At 38.8% G+C, this 18,783-nt stretch overlaps 2 protein-coding genes across 3 annotated transcripts; both read right to left on the bottom strand.

The window, feature by feature from the left end:
- Positions 1-38: 38 nt before the first annotated feature.
- LOC131249480 (uncharacterized) lies at positions 39-1,074 on the bottom strand. The gene is made up of 2 exons (XM_058250293.1): positions 684-1,074; positions 39-463 (listed from the first exon to the last, which is right to left on the bottom strand). The coding sequence occupies exons 1-2, from the start codon at positions 1,072-1,074 to the stop codon at positions 39-41; spliced, it is 816 nt and encodes a 271-aa protein (XP_058106276.1).
- A 4,315-nt stretch (positions 1,075-5,389) lies between these two features.
- On the bottom strand, positions 5,390-9,132 carry LOC131248162 (NAC domain-containing protein 71-like). 2 transcript variants are annotated; one of them, XM_058248251.1, is made up of 5 exons: positions 8,931-9,132; positions 7,261-7,538; positions 6,481-6,798; positions 5,845-6,079; positions 5,390-5,732 (listed from the first exon to the last, which is right to left on the bottom strand). In XM_058248251.1, exons 1-5 carry the CDS (start codon positions 9,115-9,117, stop codon positions 5,638-5,640), a joined length of 1,113 nt encoding a protein of 370 aa, XP_058104234.1. In that variant the 5' UTR covers positions 9,118-9,132; the 3' UTR covers positions 5,390-5,637. The 2 variants fall into 2 exon arrangements, with proteins under 2 accessions (XP_058104234.1, XP_058104236.1); XM_058248253.1 differs by having other exon boundaries at positions 8,043-8,950.
- Positions 9,133-18,783: the final 9,651 nt, after the last annotated feature.

Genomic DNA, 18,783 nt, shown 5'->3' with positions numbered 1-18,783 from the left:
AAGTACAAAAGGGGACTGCTGAGATAGCAGACTCAAGGCTACAGGCCAAGAAACAGAAAATTAAAATCTTTAAGACCCGGGACAGCAACCGGCCATTCGATTAATAATTTTTTAGCCTTAGAACCCACAGATTGCGGCGAGGACTGAGAGTTGTTGAAACATCTGTCGTTCCGCTCTTTCCAGACCACCCACCAGATGGCGAGGATAGACATTCTCCACACCCGTGTTCTGATTTTTCCCAACTTGAATCCATGCCAATAAGCGAGCGAGGAAGAAGCAGTGGCTGGGATACAACCGTTGATATTAAAACTGATAAAGAAGTCCAAGAGGATCTGGGAGATAAAGGGACAGTGGACGGGAAGGTGATCGACAGATTCCTCGTCGCCCATACAACATAGGCAGATATTGACGAGCTGCATTCCTTTCTTATTCAAATTGTCGATCGTTAAGATCCGATTCTTGGCTGCCAACCAGCCGAAACAAATGAATGTAGGAGGGGTAGGGTATCGCCAGATGAAAGGAGTGGCCGGAGTGTGTGAAGAGGGAAGAGGGGTAATGACTGCGTAGAGAGATTTAACCGAAAAGCGGGAGGATTTATCCTTCAACCAGATGATTCTGTCAGGTTCGAACTGATTCGGGCTCGCCCTTGAAAGACATTCTAAGAGTTGTATGTAGTCGCCGACCTCCAAGTCTTGGAGATTTCTGCTGCACGAGATGTCCCAAACTAGTCCAAGTTGGAAATAGAATAAAGGAGGCAACAGGACTGTTTTTCTCCACAGCCAGGTTGTAGATAGATGGGAATCTGTCTTTTAACGTGGTCTCCCCCAGCCAAAGGTCTTCCCAGAATCGGATTGCTGAACCGTTCCCAAGGACAAAGCCAATGTTCTTAACAACCGGATTTTTGGTACGGAGAATACCTCTCCAGATGTAAGAGACTCTATAAGCAGAAGAATCTTTCGTCCACCACCCTCCCGGGGAACATCCATATTTTCCTTTGACGATCATGTTCCATAAGGCGTCTTGTTCCACTCCCAATCTGCAAGACCATTTGCCTAGTAGGGCACGATTCATCATTTTCAGGTTCCTTCACCTCCTTCCCGGAAGTGGTTGCAAACTTCCTGCCAATCCAAGAGGTGGAATTTCTTTTGGTTATCTTTGCTGCACCACAAGAAGTCCCTCCGCAGGTTATCTATCCGGCGCAAGATAGAGGAGGGACATTTAAAGAGGGACATGAAGTATATGGGAATATTGGATAAGGCAGCTTCAATAAAGGTTAGTCTACCCCCCAAAGACAGATACCTACACTTCCATGTCGCCAGCATCTTCTGGACCTTTTCAATGACCTTGGCCCCCCCCCCCCCCCCCCCCTTAATGCTTTCATACCCTTCACGTGCCATAACTCAGATGGTCATGGATCATTTTAGGCTGTAGATTGAATCAAGTCCCAAATGGACATTGTAAATTAGCTGTGCAAATGGGTCAGATTGGCCACTTGACCTGACAATAAGCGTGCCTTGGTCCAAAATCGGAACCCAGAGAAGTAGTCTGGGTCAAAATAATCGGACCAATTGCTAAGTAGGTCTGATCTGGTACTTCTAAAAATTGACCTGAACCAACCCCAACCTAGACCCTTTTTTTGTAATGGGAGCTGGTGACATGACGGTCTGAATCACCAAAACATGGGCCCTACTGCATGGTGCAGAGCCTCTGGCAAAACCATGGGCCCTACTGCATGGCGCAGAGCCTCTCCATTCATCTCCAACGTTCTACCAGTTCTCCATCAGTTTTCACTTGTTCATTGAGTTTAAATTTTCAGCCTTTTTTTAAATGGTATTGATATCATGAAGATTTGTTCTACGCTATCATCAATTCCACAGGTACACTACTGATGTTCCCATTGCAGTGTTACAGCATAATAATGAAGGTTCCAAATGCTAATATTTCAGCTGTGGTTGGCTCATGGCCATTTCAGGAGCAGAGTAAACTAGTTTGCAATTTACAAATTTCTACTAATATAATTTCCAAAATTTGTGAAATTAGGCCTGTTAGTGTTGTATTGGAAGAAAAGAGCTTTATCATATCCACACGAGTATCATTTCATGATTTTTGAAAACTGCTGAGTGAAAAATGCCACCGTAGGGAGAATTTAGGTGCTCATGTTACTTTCAACCTCAAATATAGAACTCAGCTTACCATAAATGGGTCATTGAAATTTTCTTGGAACAGGATGGAAATTATAATGACCAAGCTTTCCAGTCCACTACAAGTTTAGCAGTTTTCTAGCAACCTTCCTGCCCATTTCTGGTGGCACTCTGAAAGCCCTGTGTTCCTCCAACTGAACTTCCAATCAGCTCCATCATCTCTTAGTGGTGAGAACCATGGTGTCCTATAAAGGCCGTTACATAAAGATAACGGTGGGCAACCGTTACATGTTACGGGGTCGTAACAACCGTAACAGCCATTATGGAAAAAATAACTAGTAACCGCTGTTAACAGCCGATTACGCCCCCTGTAATGGCCGTAATAGTCCCATAATAATCTGTTATGAGGTAGATACAAGTTTTTCGGGTTTTTTTTTTTTTTTAAATGTTATGGAGCATGAGAAAAAATAAATAAATACCGTAGCGGCCATTGTGGGAGCTTTAACAGCCGTTATGACCCGTATTGTAAGTAACAGTGGTGGCCATTAAGGTCACCGTTACCGTTAAATAATACTTTGGTAAGAACTGATTACATTCAGGCAACGGTACCACTTGGTACCAATATCATTTTTCATTCTTCTCAAAAAGCAGGCTGATCTGTTCACTAGGTAGGCCGTAATGCGTGTATGTCAATCTGCACCATCCAATTTGTGAGACCTGTCATGGAGAAGGATCATAACTCGAACGGCACGATCAGATGGTTAACATCATCTAATCAGGGAGATCACTTGCGGGGTCTGTCCTCTGCGCCAATGGTCTACAGTCTACACTACCTTGCATGCAGGCCACACATGCAGTTGGGATGATAGGCCACCATTTAAGGAATGTTGATGAATGCATGGACCACCAGTGTGGCTCATTTTCAACAGATTCTTGTTGCCCTAAAAACTTTCACATGTTCTCACAATTTTCTCAGCAAGTCTTTCTATTCTCATGCTGGAGAGAGAGATCCTTCACACCTTGCTCGCACTGAGAACCACGTGGGTGAATTTTCTTCAGAACCACCTCTTCAAAACTTTCACATGATCTTACAGTTTCCTCAGCAAGTCTCTTCTATTCTCACACCAGAGGGAGGGAGGGATCAGAGCTCAGGTAGGCCACACCCCAGGGGAAAAGATGGGATGGGGCACTCGCCATTAGTTTTGAGTAGAGCCCATCATGTTGTTTATATGCCATCCAATCCATTATCTGATAGGCCTCATGAGGATGTAAGAACTACCGAGAAATCACAGTATTCCAAAACTACGGAGAGTCATAAGATGTAAATTTATAGGTTTTTAGGTGTAATTGTATGGTGTGGTCCACCCGAGTGTTTAATCAGCCCGATTTCTGGGTTAAAGCTAAACAAGGAGTGATACATCTCTGATGGACGGGCTGGATTTTATTCACAATAAGTCCTTTCTCCCACTTTTAGAGAGAGCGACCCCGGTAGGTACCTACTCGAGGTAGGCAAAGCATGTTCCATATAAAAACCTGGGTTTGTTTGAATGGAATGACAAAAAATCCCCTCTGCATCCAATCCATGACATCTATTTCCTGGAAATATCATATGGATATCGACGATTTAGGGTCTGCTACAACTGATTAGGCAGTCTCGCAAAACACCCGTGCAACAATTATCATGGATGTCATGATATTTTGCACCAAGTATCATGAAATTTCATGATATGTGATATTTGGTGCAACCAAACACATGCTATATACACCTTTATGTATTTTTGTTTTTGTCAAAGCATGCCGACAGGATTTTGCATAAATGGTGAATGGTCCACATAAAACATGATGAGAATCTACATAGAATATAGCAGTGTTTGAAAAAGTTAGATTTCATAGCTGGAGTGACTTCTAACAGAATATTTAGAGGAACATGAGAACATTTTTTAATTTTTTAAATGAGATTCTTCGAAAGGGCAGTGAAGAATGAGTAGGTGAAGTTGTGGCTGAGAAGTTATGGAGTCTTCTTCTTTTTCTCTTTGGCGGCTGCGCTGTCGAATTCCTCCTCCTGCTTTGACCATTAATGATGGATTTAAGAAAGGAATCACTACATACTTTTGAAATGTTCCTTCTGTTGGGTAACAAGATCACCTGGTTAAGTGAAAATCTCGCGATTGACTCTGCTTGTGTTCTGTTCCATTCGTTTCACCTGTCGAAGACGTTAAATGAAAAACAGATCATCATAATTACCGATGTTTTCTGTCCTGAATTTTGAAATTCGATGTAAATGTCTCAGGAATGAGAAGAATAAAAGATGGAATTCAGACACTGTTGTAGAATTCTTGCTTTTAGCGATTCTATTGTTCGGGCTCATGATTTTTATGGTTTTAGTGATTCAGACCATGGACATGATTGGTCCACTATTAATAGACCATCCACCAAAAACCTCCCAGATGAGAATATCTCTAACCCTTCAATTGATGGGCAGTAAATAGATGGTTGCAAGGAAAACAGAGCTAAGGTTAATGTTCTATCCAAAACACTGCAATGTTAGCCACCCCCACCTGGGAATCGATATCAAGGCCTTAGTGTCGAAACAAGGTTATCTTGTATCACTTGAGCTATGGATCGGGGTGTATATCATGCCCTATTTTTCACGGTCTTGAATGCCTTCGATTATTAATATATATATTTTTAATTTCTCCCCTCACAAAATTACACCTTGAGATGCTTAAGAAAAATCCATAAATATCCCTGATATGAACTTTCAAAGAACCTGCATTCTAAATGCTACCATGGGTTAGGTTGCATGGGCTGCAGCTTATGAAACGACAATGAAAACTATGATCACGTCCTTCTATCGTTAGTTGTTCCATCATGCATGTCCATCACATTTTGGCATCAAACACAGATGTGAGATCCAAGTTTCCCATCATGTTGGTCCCCTCAAGTAGATGTCTTGACCCAAACATCGCTCTTGCATGCTCATCACATGGCCCACAGCTTATGAAACAAATATACAGCTTGAAAAAACTTGACCAAGTTTTGCTAAGCTGTCTGCCTGTTTCTAATATTGTGGACAACCTGATGAATGGGCCATCCTGATTTTTGAGCCAACACATCCACATGGTCAAACCCAACTGATCACTGGATCTACTACAAGGGCTTGCTAGATCCACACATCCAGAAAACATATCAACTAGTTGAAATGCAAAATACCATTTCAAGTATGGCCTTGGAATAAAACGGTACAATGGTCTATAAAAGAAGTTGGTTTGATTTCTATGTACTAATATCGATTGTGAAACGCTTCAGAGAGATACCGTGCAACGGACAGCGAACTGTAATTTCTTTGTCCAAACATAATCTCTAGAATGGATTGATGTTGCTGTGTTTCTTAAGATACTCAAAAAGGTGGTATTTATATGTTTCCTCCAGTGACAATCATCAAAAGCATTCCTCATGGGTCCTGCTATAGACAACCAATTAGTCTACTGATCCTTCACATCACAATCGCCACATTGTCATCTTGCAGCCATAGGTTGGTCAGCTCCCCAAAACTCCCATCTGCTCTGTTTAGGTTCCAAGCTTGAATCCCTGCATTTTTTAAAGAAATAGTTGAGCTTCAAGGTTTTTTTTTTTTGTTTTGTTTTTTTGTTTTTTTAATGGTATTGAACTGTAAAAAGAGAAGTGCTAAGTGATATTATACCATGGCCCAGTGGTTCTGTCCATTCAAGGCATTGAAACGTCGAATCTTTATTTATGCATGTCTCTGAGCAGTTAATAGGTCTTGGAGAAGGTGACATGCAGCTGTTTCGATTGAGTTCTTCGGCTAGATCAACTTCCTCGATGAAGTAGGTTGAGAAGGGAGAGAGGATTGGATTGCTTGGTTTCCATTCTGTTACTGAGTTTGGAAATTCAGTCAGGGGTAAGCATTCAGATTCCTGGAGCGAAAAGAAAAAAAGAATCAATCAGCCAAAAGATGATGTTTTGAGAAAATTAGTCCTAAGACACCATTTAACAAAAATTGTTGGTCGTACAATGTTTTAGTCTTTGTTTGGACGGACACGGATGGGGCCCACTACTCCACATCAGAAAAGATTTGTTATTTTGAAGGACACCTACCCCAAAACAAACAAGTCATTTTATGTCGGCCGCATGGGCCCGGTAATCCTTGTGAGGGTTTTTCCTGGTGATTTGTGGCCAAAGTAAGAAAACTAGTCCCAAGTATTTACTGATTTTATTTATTTATTTATTTATTGGGTTATTCAAGAATTCCACTTTGACGTCGAAAGCTAAAATGACAAATTTTGAAAAATTCCCTTATGTCCTATGTATGTGATACCTTCAGAGTGTCTGAAGCTAGATAACGCGAGAACAATGGGCTTGTTTGATCAATATCTGTCATGGTTGGCTGTAGCTCTATCCCACTGCTAACTTCAGAACTTGAACTGATCAGTGTTGAATCATTACTTCCATTTAACATAGTTCTTGCTTGAGATAGACTTTCTTCAGAGGTTCTTAAGACATCTGTTGAGAATCTTGGGGTGAGGTCATCAATGGAAGAAGAAATGCTCCTCTTGGATTTGGATTCTCCCTGAAGATAGATGGTTCTCTGTCCTAGATCATTTCTCTTTATGACCCGGCACAAAGTGAAAGTTCCCTAAAGAAAAGGAAAAAAAATAAAATAATCATAATAAATCAATGATCGACATTATATAACAAGAGAAGATTTGCAGAATCAAGCTTGGGATGTTATTCTGTTGAATGAAGTTGATGATTTTCCAACCATACATACAAGAATCATCAAAATACAAAGGTAAGACATACCACAGGCAGTAATATAGAATCTTGCCTAAAGCATATATATTCACATGATGTGGTGCACCTGAGTTCTGGAATGGCCTGCATTTCATGGGTGTGCCTTCATCCTATGCGTCTCACTAGATGAGAGGGCTAGATGGCATATTCACAACACGGTGGACCCCACATTCCATCTGGAAGTGTCTGTGGTCAGGCTGCATTTGGGACCTAGGCCTAACATGAAGGGGCCTATCTAGTGGAGGGGTTGAATGGAACTCAAATAATTCAATTCAGCATCCAAATGCAGACTAGACTATTGTACCTGATGACCAGAAGATCCTTGAGAAGGATCCGCACCGAGACGATATTCGTGCATCACCCAATCCGTCCGGTTTCCTGAAGGAGCTCTTCCACAGTAGAAAACAAGGGTCTTCCTAAACCCGATCGCAGCAGGATGGCAGACTATTTTTCGATCTTTCCCAGTGGCTTTCCAGTAGCCTGCTTGAGTAGCTCTATTTGTACGTGAACCGTTCGGATACTTTCTATCACGGGGACAGAAAAAAAACCACTCCATATCTCTTTTGGGAAGGAACGATTTATCTGCAACACCAAATTACAAATCGAACTCAGTAATTTTCCCAAGAACAAACAGTATTAGCATCCATAATACTTTGATATCTTAACTCAAATACGATGACTGGCTCTTAACACCAAAGACAGTAGGAATTCAAGATGTATATTACAAAAGACACAATTAAAAAGTAATAGACATTGATGAAGGAGAATGTCAAATAATTCATTAGGAAAATGCGGAAATAGTACTGTATGACATCAAAAATAAAAATAAAAATTGGGTAAGCTTCCAGAGCCGAAAATTATAATGTGAGAGTTCTGTTTTCATCAGCTAATGCAACATCAGTTAAGTGGGAATGAAAATCAGACATCTGGAGAACTGTTTGATATGTTTACTATCTGAATTAAGTAGAATCAAAATCAGACATTTGAAGATCTGTTTGATATGTTTACTATCTGAATTTAAATTTGTAGCATGAATGCTAGAGAAGTGGTTAAGACTGATATTATTATCAGTGGCAGAGGACATGCCTGGTAACTCCCACGGGTTGAACTTATATAAATCGACTACGGGAATAACTTCAAGCTCTATCTTCAGTCCATCTACTTTCCTCGTCAAGTAATACCCCACCAACTCCTCATCAGTTGGGTGGAATCGAAAACCAGGCGGCAATGACATCCCACCCATTCTTCCACTCTCCAAACAGTCCAAGTCTCCAAGAACAGCCTTTTTTTTCACAGTGGAAAGTATCTAAAATATATATTGAAAAAACAAAAAAGATGAAGAAATTGCTTCTAAGTGCCTATAATGTACCTGTTGAATATTTGGAAAATCCAAAAATAGAAACTTTTTCCAACACAGACTCTACCCAAAAGTGAATAGAACTTCGAAAGGAAATAACCATTGTACGACAGAATCATCCTCCGGCAAATCCAAATTTCTCAAAATACGACCGTCTCAATTCAAAGAGCAGAGCCCAAAGAAAGAGAAACAATCAAGCAAAAAATTTAAAATGCGATTTTTAAGACACCCAGAAGCTGAAACCTTTCCAGTCCTGAAAATTTGAAGTAGGCAATTCCTGAAATGAATGAAAACACCCAGAATTGGAATCCTCAGCATAACAACTGAGTAGTTCTCAAACCAAACAAAAATGCGCCAAAACTAGTTAGAACTTCCAAAATAGGAATCTATTATAATAATCAGAACCAAACCCATTCAAAATCTTTCAAAAAATCAAATGGGTAGTCCCAAAACTGAATAAAAACACAAAAACCTGCTTAGATTATGCAAGATTAGAATCTACTTCAATTTCCCAAAATCCCAATCATGCATTTTCTCTTAATTTGAAATTTCAATGCTTGAATTAGAAGAAAAACAGAGGAAAAGAACAAAGATAAATTGTCTGAGAAGAGATTTACTAGAACTTGCAAAGGTAGAAGTGAGTAGTGGATTGATGTTCTTATATAAGGCAGGAAAGCCACTCCAAAGAGCAAAAAGTTTCGAAAGATTGCAAGATTTTCCAAACGTGTGGGTCCAAAACCAAACCCGTTCACACCAAGTTTCTAATTCCCGCCCATTCTTTATTACCGTTGGTGGGCTTTTCATCCTACTTTCTAGTCATACATCCAGTCCAAGCTTGTTACACGTCATCATGAGTCGGACACAAGAAAAGGCTTATTCTGCCCTTCTTTTTTCTATTGAATTACCAAAGTGCCACTCTGGACCGAGCGAGTGGTTTAGGTGCGGCTAGGGTCTCACCACACGGTGCGGCACTAATCAAGGGGCCTACCTTGATGTATATGTAGTATATCCATGCCGTCCATCCGTTTTTACAGATCATTTTAGAGGATGAGACAAAAAAACGAAGCAGATCCAAATCTTACGTGGACCACATACAGGAAACAGTGGAGATTGAACGGTCACTATTAAAAATTTCCTAGGGCCCATTGTAATGTTTATTTGCCTTCCAACCAGTTGATAAGGTCACAAAAAACTGGATGAAGGGAAAAAAAAAAAAAAAAAAACAAATATCAGCTTGATCCACAACTTTTGTCACCCTGGAGTTTTTAACGGTACATCACAATTATTTCCTGTAGTGTGGTCCACCTGATATTCGATCCACTTCATTTTTGGTCTCAACCCCTGAAATGATCTGTAAAAACGGATGGACGGCGTGGATATATTACACATACATCAAAGTGGGCCCCACAGTTAAGGCTGCAGGCGGCGCCAAATCGGCTCCCGTGAAGGTTAGCGTCCGTTTGAAATAACGACTTGAGAAAAGCTCTGTACTCCAACGGAATGCGATGCGTGATACACAGGCACTTAGAAATTACCCACTGTGACGCAAGTAATTCAAATTAAACTGTAGAAATCAGGGGTCCCTCCCTGTTTATTTGATCATCAAACTATGGGATTGGTGGACAATAATTGGACGATTATGAAGGAAACTTATTCATTGATCATATTTCAACAAGCAAGTGCTCATAATTTATCAAGTTTAATTTAAGTTAATTCACATCACAAGTATAATCTATTAATGCCTGCGTATCAAGTATCATAGGTTGTCGGAGTATCAAGCAACTCTTCTAACGACTTGATTAAAATATGGATTGTGGTAATAAAAAAATCATTATGCACGTGCCAGGCAGAAGACGCATTAACATGGGCAAGCATCATTTTATATATTAGAATGGGTGCTTTTTTAGTATAGACCTGACATACGAAGTACGTTTTTTCATTCGACCCCTTAATTACCAAAGTAAACTACTATTTATATGGATGAACTTAGAAAGATGAAAATATCATGCTTTTTTCAGTTGCTTTACCCTAAAATGCAAGGATATTTTTGTCAAAAAAAATGAAGTTCTATACCCTAAAGATCCAAACCGATAAGATACTTTTCGAACGGTGAAAAAAAAAGAAGGTCATGGCATGGACTCGTCGCTAATTTTTCCTATTAGAATCACTGCTTTTTACTAGGGCTGTCAACTGGCCAGGCTTGGGTAAGTCTTGGCCCAGATTTTGAACTGTTTCAGGTTGAGCCCTCAGGCCTATTGTTTAAACTTCTAAATTTTTAGGCCCGAGCTGGGCCCATCGACAACCCTACTTTTTTTACTTTTTAGTGTGAGTAGGGAAATCGGATTGCGTACTACTTAGGTGAGATTTTATGATATTGAGTAAACTATGTTGGCCGAACCTTGAATGTATGTGGTTTTATCTACACAGTCTATCCGTTTATTCAGCTCATTTTAAGGGTTGAACTCAAAATTGAATCATATCCGAGACTCAAGTGGACCACATCAAAGGAAACGATAGGAATAATGATTTCCACCGTTGAAACTTTGCAAGTACCCACATTGATGTTTATTTGTCATCCAACCTGTTCTTTATCCAAAACTTCTGTGGCCAACAAGAATTTTTTAATGGTAGACATTCAATTCACAGTGTTTCTTATGGTGTGGTCCACTTAAGTGTTGGATATGCTTAATTTTTGGGATTAAGCCTAAAATTATCTAGTAAATTGGATGGACGGAGTGGATAAAATACATAAATTGCAAGGGACTCCACAGAGTTTACTGAGTTGCTCAGTATACAATCCACATTGGTGGGCAGGCATGAATGTGGCGCTTTTTTTAGTGGAGGCACATGACGTGCATGCTAGCCAGGTGTTACCTGGATAACAGCTTAGGGTTTGTTACTGTTGTATATCCATTCCGTACATTCATTTTTCTGTCCCATTTTAGGAAGTCATCCCAAAAATTAAGCACATCCAAATCTCAAGTGGATCACACCACAAGAAACATTGATGATTGAATGCTCATCATTAAAAACTTTTTAATGCCTATTGTAAACAGATCTTTAATGTTTAGTTATCATCCAACCCGTTGATAAGTTCAATCAGAAGTTGATGAAGGGACAATACAATGACGAGCTTGATCCAAAACTTTAGTGGCTTATAAAAATCTTTTAATGGTCATTCACCACTTTTTCCAATGGTGTGGTCCACCTGAGAGTTGCATTTTCATAACTTTTGGTATAACATCCTTTAAATGAGCAGGAGAAATGGATGGATATCATGGATATGAAACGCACTTGTCAAGGTAGGCTCCATATAGGAAGGGTAACACCCACTAAGCTGTTGCGCGGATAACAGCTGATCCGCTCCCACTTGGTGGACACAATCCGAGTGCGGATTGGTCCAACCAAGGGCTATTTGGGGACCACCCTTATATATGGGTTTTATCTATGCCGTTCATCCATTTCCATGATCATGAGGAAGATCTGATGCTCATTCGGACCACACATGGGGAATAGAATGCTCTCCATTAAAAATATCTTGGAATTGGGTTAAGCTGACATTTGTATTTCTCTTCATCTAATTCTATATGAACTTATGAACAGGTTGGATGTCAAATACACATTGTAGTGATCTATAAAAGATTCCAATAGTGGACGTCATTATTCTCACTTAGGCGTCTTGAGGGGATTTCAAATCCCCTGAGTTGTTTGGCACCATAAAGTAACGGGCCGGGCTTTCAAATGGAGGGCGTATTAAATCCCCTCAATCAATAAGGGTGAAATCTAAGGTGAGACTTTGGATTACAGTTAAGATCATTCCCATAGTGGCATGTGTAACATGTGTATTACTAGACTATTAATCTATTGGACACATGGCGCACTAATGATATTTTAAATAATTAGATTATCAATTGCATCACTATAATTACTTTAATATGATGATCAACACTATCCAAACATTATCCATATAAATCAATAGTTAAAAATCATTGGTTAGTCACTTGAATGTGATCTTGTGCTTGTGGCCCATTCAATACTTGGAATTTCATTAGTTTTTGGCAAAGTATATATTTCAGTGGGTTTATTACAACCATTGTATCAAAAATTACATAACCTCACTAATTAGAGATATTAAAGTTGATTTAGTGATTAAATTCAAACTCCTATAAATATACCATGAATAGCTACATTTGGGTTAAAGTTGATTGAGCGAGACATAACAAGAGGATTTCAAATCCAGGGTTTCAAATCGAGGGGTTTCAAATCCAGGCTCCCAAAGAGGCCCTTATTCTTGTGTTGTGGTCCACTTGAACTTTTGATTTGCTTTGCGTGTGCGCAAAAATAAATGAACAGCATGGATAAAACTCACATCACAATGGGTCCCATGGAGTCCAGGCAATGAACAGCATGGATAAAACTCACATCACAATGGGTCCCATGGAGTCCAGGCAATGAACAGCATGGATAAAACTCACATCACAATGGGTCCCATGGAGTCCTGCCTGGACGGATTTCTGTTCAGGCCGGGGCAGGACGAAATCTGCTTCTGTCCGATTTCTTAAGGCGATGCTGTGTTCGTTCAGCATTGTTTATGGGGCTGTCCACCAAAATGGGGCGCGTTGATGTGCGGTAGTCGATTTGAAGACTAGAAGCTGTTAGTTTTATACCAGTAAGAAAATGGTCGTGACTCGTACTCAGCTATGGCACCGATGTACAGTTATGCCTATTGTGATGGAACATATCTCCAAGATTATAGCAATATTTAAGCAATCCTAACCATCCAATTAAAGGCTTTTAAAGATATTGTTAAAAGAAAATAATGAATTGTCCAAATTCAAGAGGAAATCACTAATCAGATGGTTAATATTTATCTTCTTAATGCTAATATATATATATATATATATATATATATATATATATATATATATATATATATATATATATATATATATATATATATATATATATATATATATCATGCTTCATCCATTGCCGGGCCATCCATTTGGACTGTCTGGATTACCGGGCAATTATGCCATGTAAAAGTTACATATGGAAGTCTGTCTCAATCTCAACCGTGATTATCTTCATTGTTGATGTAGCCTCTTTAGGTGATCCAAACTGTCCAATTTCACAATTTGAATTTGACTACCGATCATTTTAGTTTTTGACCATCCATCTTCGTAGAAACAAGTTGGATGGCTAAGATAGTTTGATTAATTCTATTCAAAATCTGGCCTACTATTTAAGACCGTCTGGATTCACATACTTATAAAGTTATGTGAGTGGGTGTGAGTAAAATGTTGGGGATGCACTGCATAACCTATTCGCACAGATTCTTGGAGTGGGGGCTGAAAAAGGTAGATGTAGATTCACTTGAATAAAGGACATGTACAGACCAACTCTACCATCCGGTTGGTACATATACTTATCAGAGCCATCCAACTGATGGGCCATAGCCTAGAAGCCACATTGAAGGGATGATCCTAACCATCCAATTAATGGACTTTGTGTGGTTCATTGTTTAACTTTTATGTTTAACTAAAACAAGGCTCCTTGTAATTTCCTTAGTCTAATAAACAAGGGCTGGATCCTCTACAAATATTTGTAATTTTTTTAAATTTAAAAAAAAGAAAAAAAAAGAGAGAGAGCTTTTCCCTGGAACTATTTTTTTTTTCCTGGAACTCTTACTCACCTGCATGCAATAGTTATTAGCATGCCTGTAAAAGTTTAAAACACGTGTGGAATTTATAACTGAAGCTCAAGTGGGCCACACGGCGTGTAACAGTGCATATTGAACTCAGGCTTTACAATCATGTGCCACACAATTTTAGATCAGGGACAAAAACCGGTGGTTACATTCAGCCCACTAGGAATGACATTCTGTACGGTTGAGAATATAATTTCAACAATTTGAATGGCCTAAAAATATCAAAACTATACCATTGATAGTTTCAACGGTGATAATCCAGCATTGCATTGGATCACCCTGGATTTTGGGCTCCCGCCCTAAAATGAGATGGCAAAAATAGTGGACGGTTCGGATTTGCGCTAAGTATCAGAAAAGTAGAGTCTACCAAAATTAAGGTTGTATGTAGTAACGCACGGTGTGTTAGTGGATGGTGTTTCTAATAGTGAGCCAATTGTATTTTTTTGAGAAAAATCTGAGCCGTCCATCATTTCTTCATATGTGTAATGACCCAGAATTTTGGTACACGTGCGTACACATACATGTATGTATAATTGCCTTCATTGGAGTATACACACATAGACCCATGCATACATCCACGCACCCATGCACATATGCATCTATCGGCTCATATAAATTGTGACCGTTGATGTGTGATCGTTTTGCTTAGTGTGAACTATTAATTAATGTCATTAATGATTACATGATTTTGGTAGAATATATTTAAGTTTATTTATAATGCACTCTCTCAATTCATATACTTAAGACCACGTGTTTAATTATTAACTAATCCAAATCTAGCCAACATCAACTATTGACTGTGCACTGAGATTAATCTGATCTTAACCACTAGATTGTTGTTAAAAAATAAAATAAAAATCGAGAACAACCCATTTTTTTGTGGGAACCAACCCCACCGTCCGCTTGTGTGTGGCCCACCTGAGTTTCAGATCAGCCTCATTTTTTGCCTTATATCTTCTCTTGGCTAGGCCGAGATGATGGACGGATTAGATTTAAATTATTGTTAATGGGACCCATTATATCTTAAAAAAATAAAAATAAAATAAAAAATGAAAGTTACATCTTCCGCACGACTAAACCACCTTCTCCACTTTCCTTCCGTTTTGTACGGTAATGGCCGCCGAACCTCCCACTAAATGAAACCGTTCCATGATTCTCACTCCTCTATTCCATTACGCATCCTTTTATAAAAAAAAAGAGAGAGAGAAAGAAACTTATTCATTGATCCTATTTCAACAAGCAAGTGCTCATAATTTATCAAGTTTAATTTAAGTTAATTCACATCACAAGTATAATCTATTAATGCCTGCGTATCAAGTATCATAGGTTGTCGGAGTATCAAGCAACTCTTCTAACGACTTGATTAAAATATGGATTGTGGTAATAAAAAAATCATTATGCACGTGCCAGGCAGAAGACGCATTAACATGGGCAAGCATCATTTTATATATTAGAATGGGTGCTTTTTTAGTATAGACCTGACATACTAAGTACGTTTTTTCATTCGACCCCTTAATTACCAAAGTAAACTACTATTTATAAGGATGAACTTAGAAAGATGAAAATATCATGCTTTTTTCAGTTGTTTTACCCTAAAATGCAAGGATATTTTTGTCAAAAAAAATGAAGTTCTATACCCTAAAGATCCAAACCGATAAGATACTTTTCGAACGGTGAAAAAAAAAGAAGGTCATGGCATGGACTCGTCGCTAATTTTTCCTATTAGAATCACTGCTTTTTACTAGGGCTGTCAACTGGCCAGGCTTGGGTAAGTCTTGGCCCAGATTTTGAACTGTTTCAGGTTGAGCCCTCAGGCCTATTGTTTAAACTTCTAAATTTTTAGGCCCGAGCTGGGCCCATCGACAACCCTACTTTTTTTACTTTTTAGTGTGAGTAGGGAAATCGGATTGCGTACTACTTAGGTGAGATTTTATGATATTGAGTAAACTATGTTGGCCGAACCTTGAATGTATGTGGTTTTATCTACACAGTCTATCCGTTTATTCAGCTCATTTTAAGGGTTGAACTCAAAATTGAATCATATCCGAGACTCAAGTGGACCACATCAAAGGAAACGATAGGAATAATGATTTCGACCGTTGAAACTTTGCAAGTACCCACATTGATGTTTATTTGTCATCCAACCTGTTCTTTATCCAAAACTTCTGTGGCCAACAAGAATTTTTTAATGGTAGACATTCAATTCACAGTGTTTCTTATGGTGTGGTCCACTTAAGTGTTGGATATGCTTAATTTTTGGGATTAAGCCTAAAATTATCTAGTAAATTGGATGGACGGAGTGGATAAAATACATAAATTGCAAGGGACTCCACAGAGTTTACTGAGTTGCTCAGTATACAATCCACATTGGTGGGCAGGCATGAATGTGGCGCTTTTTTTAGTGGAGGCACATGACGTGCATGCTAGCCAGGTGTTACCTGGATAACAGCTTAGGGTTTGTTACTGTTGTATATCCATTCCGTACATTCATTTTTCTGTCCCATTTTAGGAAGTCATCCCAAAAATTAAGCACATCCAAATCTCAAGTGGATCACACCACAAGAAACATTGATGATTGAATGCTCATCATTAAAAAAAATTTAATGCCTAATGTAAACAGATCTTTAATGTTTAGTTATCATCCAACCCGTTGATAAGTTCAATCAGAAGTTGATGAAGGGACAATACAATGACGAGCTTGATCCAAAACTTTAGTGGCTTATAAAAATCTTTTAATGGTCATTCACCACTTTTTCCAATGGTGTGGTCCACCTGAGAGTTGCATTTTCATAACTTTTGGTATAACATCCTTTAAATGAGCAGGAGAAATGGATGGATATCATGGATATGAAACGCACTTGTCAAGGTAGGCTCCATATAGGAAGGGTAACACCCACTAAGCTGTTGCGCCGATAACAGCTGATCCGCTCCCACTTGGTGGACACAATCCGAGTGCGGATTGGTCCAACCAAGGGCTATTTGGGGACCACCCTTATATATGGGTTTTATCTATGCCGTTCATCCATTTCCATGATCATGAGGAAGATCTGATGCTCATTCGGACCACACATGGGGGATAGAATGCTCTCCATTAAAAATATCTTGGAATTAGATTAAGCAGCCATTTGTATTTCTCTTCATCTAATTCTATATGAACTTATGAACAGGTTGGATGTCAAATACACATTGCAGTGGTCTTTAAAAGATTCCAATAGTGGACGTCATTATTATCACTTAGGCGTCGTTTGGCACCATGGATTTGAGGGGATTTCGAGTTGTTTGGCACCATAAAGTAACCACCGGGGCTTTCAAATGGAGGGCGTATTAAATCCCCTCAATCAATAAGGGTAAAATCTAAGGTGAGACTTTGGATTACAGTTAAGATCATTCCCATAGTGGCATGTGTAACATGTGTATTACTAGATTATTAATCTATTGGACACATGGCCTACTAATGATATTTTAAAATAATTAGATTATCAATTGCATCACTATAATTACTTTAATATAATGATCAACACTATCCAAACATTATCCATATAAATCAATAGTTAAAAATCATTGGTTAGTCACTCGAATGTGATCTTGTGCTTGTGGCCCATCCAATACTTGGAATTTCATTAGTTTTTGGCAAAGTATATATTTCAGTGGGTTTATTACAACCATTGTATCAAAAATTACATAACCTCACTAATTAGAGATATTAAAGTTGATTTAGTGATTAAATTCAAACTCCTATAAATATACCATGAATAGCTACATTTGGGTTAAAGTTGATTGAGCGAGACATAACAAGAGGATTTCAAATCCAGGGTTTCAAATCGAGGGGTTTCAAATCCAGGCTCCCAAAGAGGCCCTTATTCTTGTGTTGTGGTCCACTTGAACTTTTGATTTGCTTTGCGTGTGCGCAAAAATAAATGAACAGCATGGATAAAACTCACATCACAATGGGTCCCATGGAGTCCAGGCAATGAACAGCATGGATAAAACTCACATCACAATGGGTCCCATGGAGTCCAGGCAATGAACAGCATGGATAAAACTCACATCACAATGGGTCCCATGGAGTCCTGCCTGGACGGATTTCTGTTCAGGCCGGTGCAGGACGAAATCTGCTTCTGTCCGATTTCTCAAGGCGATGCTGTGTTCGTTCAGCATTGTTTATGGAGCTGTCCACCAAAATGGGGCGCGTTGATGTGCGGTAGTCGATTTGAAGACTAGAAGCTGTTAGTTTTATACCAGTAAGAAAATGGTCGTGACTCGTACTCAGCTATGGCACCGATGTACAGTTATGCCTATTGTGATGGAACATATCTCCAAGATTATAGCAATATTTAAGCAATCCTAACCATCCAATTAAAGGCTTTTAAAGATATTGTTAAAAGAAAATAATGAATTGTCCAAATTCAAGAGGAAATCACTAATCAGATGGTTAATATTTATCTTCTTAATGCTAATATATATATATATATATATATATATATATATATATATATATATATATATATATTATATATATATATATATATATATATATATATATATATATCATGCTTCATCCATTGCCGGGCCATCCATTTGGACTGTCTGGATTACCGGGCAATTATGCCATGTAAAAGTTACATATGGAAGTCTGTCTCAATCTCAACCGTGATTATCTTCATTGTTGATGTAGCCTCTTTAGGTGATCCAAACTGTCCAATTTCACAATTTGAATTTGACTACCGATCATTTTAGTTTTTGACCATCCATCTTCGTAG

This window comes from Magnolia sinica, chromosome 6 (assembly GCF_029962835.1).
Source record: "Magnolia sinica isolate HGM2019 chromosome 6, MsV1, whole genome shotgun sequence".
NCBI classification, from domain to species: Eukaryota; Viridiplantae; Streptophyta; class Magnoliopsida; order Magnoliales; family Magnoliaceae; genus Magnolia; species Magnolia sinica.
The sequence above is the reverse complement of the archived record's forward strand: the minus strand, read 5'-3'. Positions and strand labels throughout refer to the sequence as shown.

What these genes read in the sequence shown, in the direction of transcription:
- LOC131249480 (XM_058250293.1), bottom strand. Translation starts at nt 1,074, where the DNA reads ATGATGAATCGTGCCCTACTAGGCAAATGGTCTTGCAGATTGGGAGTG. An exon ending in GAAATCTCCAAGACTTGGAG is followed by an intron (nt 464 to 683) that starts GTCGGCGACTAC and finishes GCTGGTTGGCAG; the next exon opens with CCAAGAATCGGATCTTAACG.
- LOC131248162 (XM_058248251.1), bottom strand. Translation starts at nt 9,117, where the DNA reads ATGAAAAGCCCACCAACGGTAATAAAGAATGGGCGGGAATTAGAAACT. An exon ending in TTCTACCTTTGCAAGTTCTA is followed by an intron (nt 7,539 to 8,930) that starts GTAAATCTCTTC and finishes TTGGTGTTGCAG; the next exon opens with ATAAATCGTTCCTTCCCAAA. An exon ending in TAGCTTCAGACACTCTGAAG is followed by an intron (nt 6,080 to 6,480) that starts GTATCACATACA and finishes TTTTCGCTCCAG; the next exon opens with GAATCTGAATGCTTACCCCT.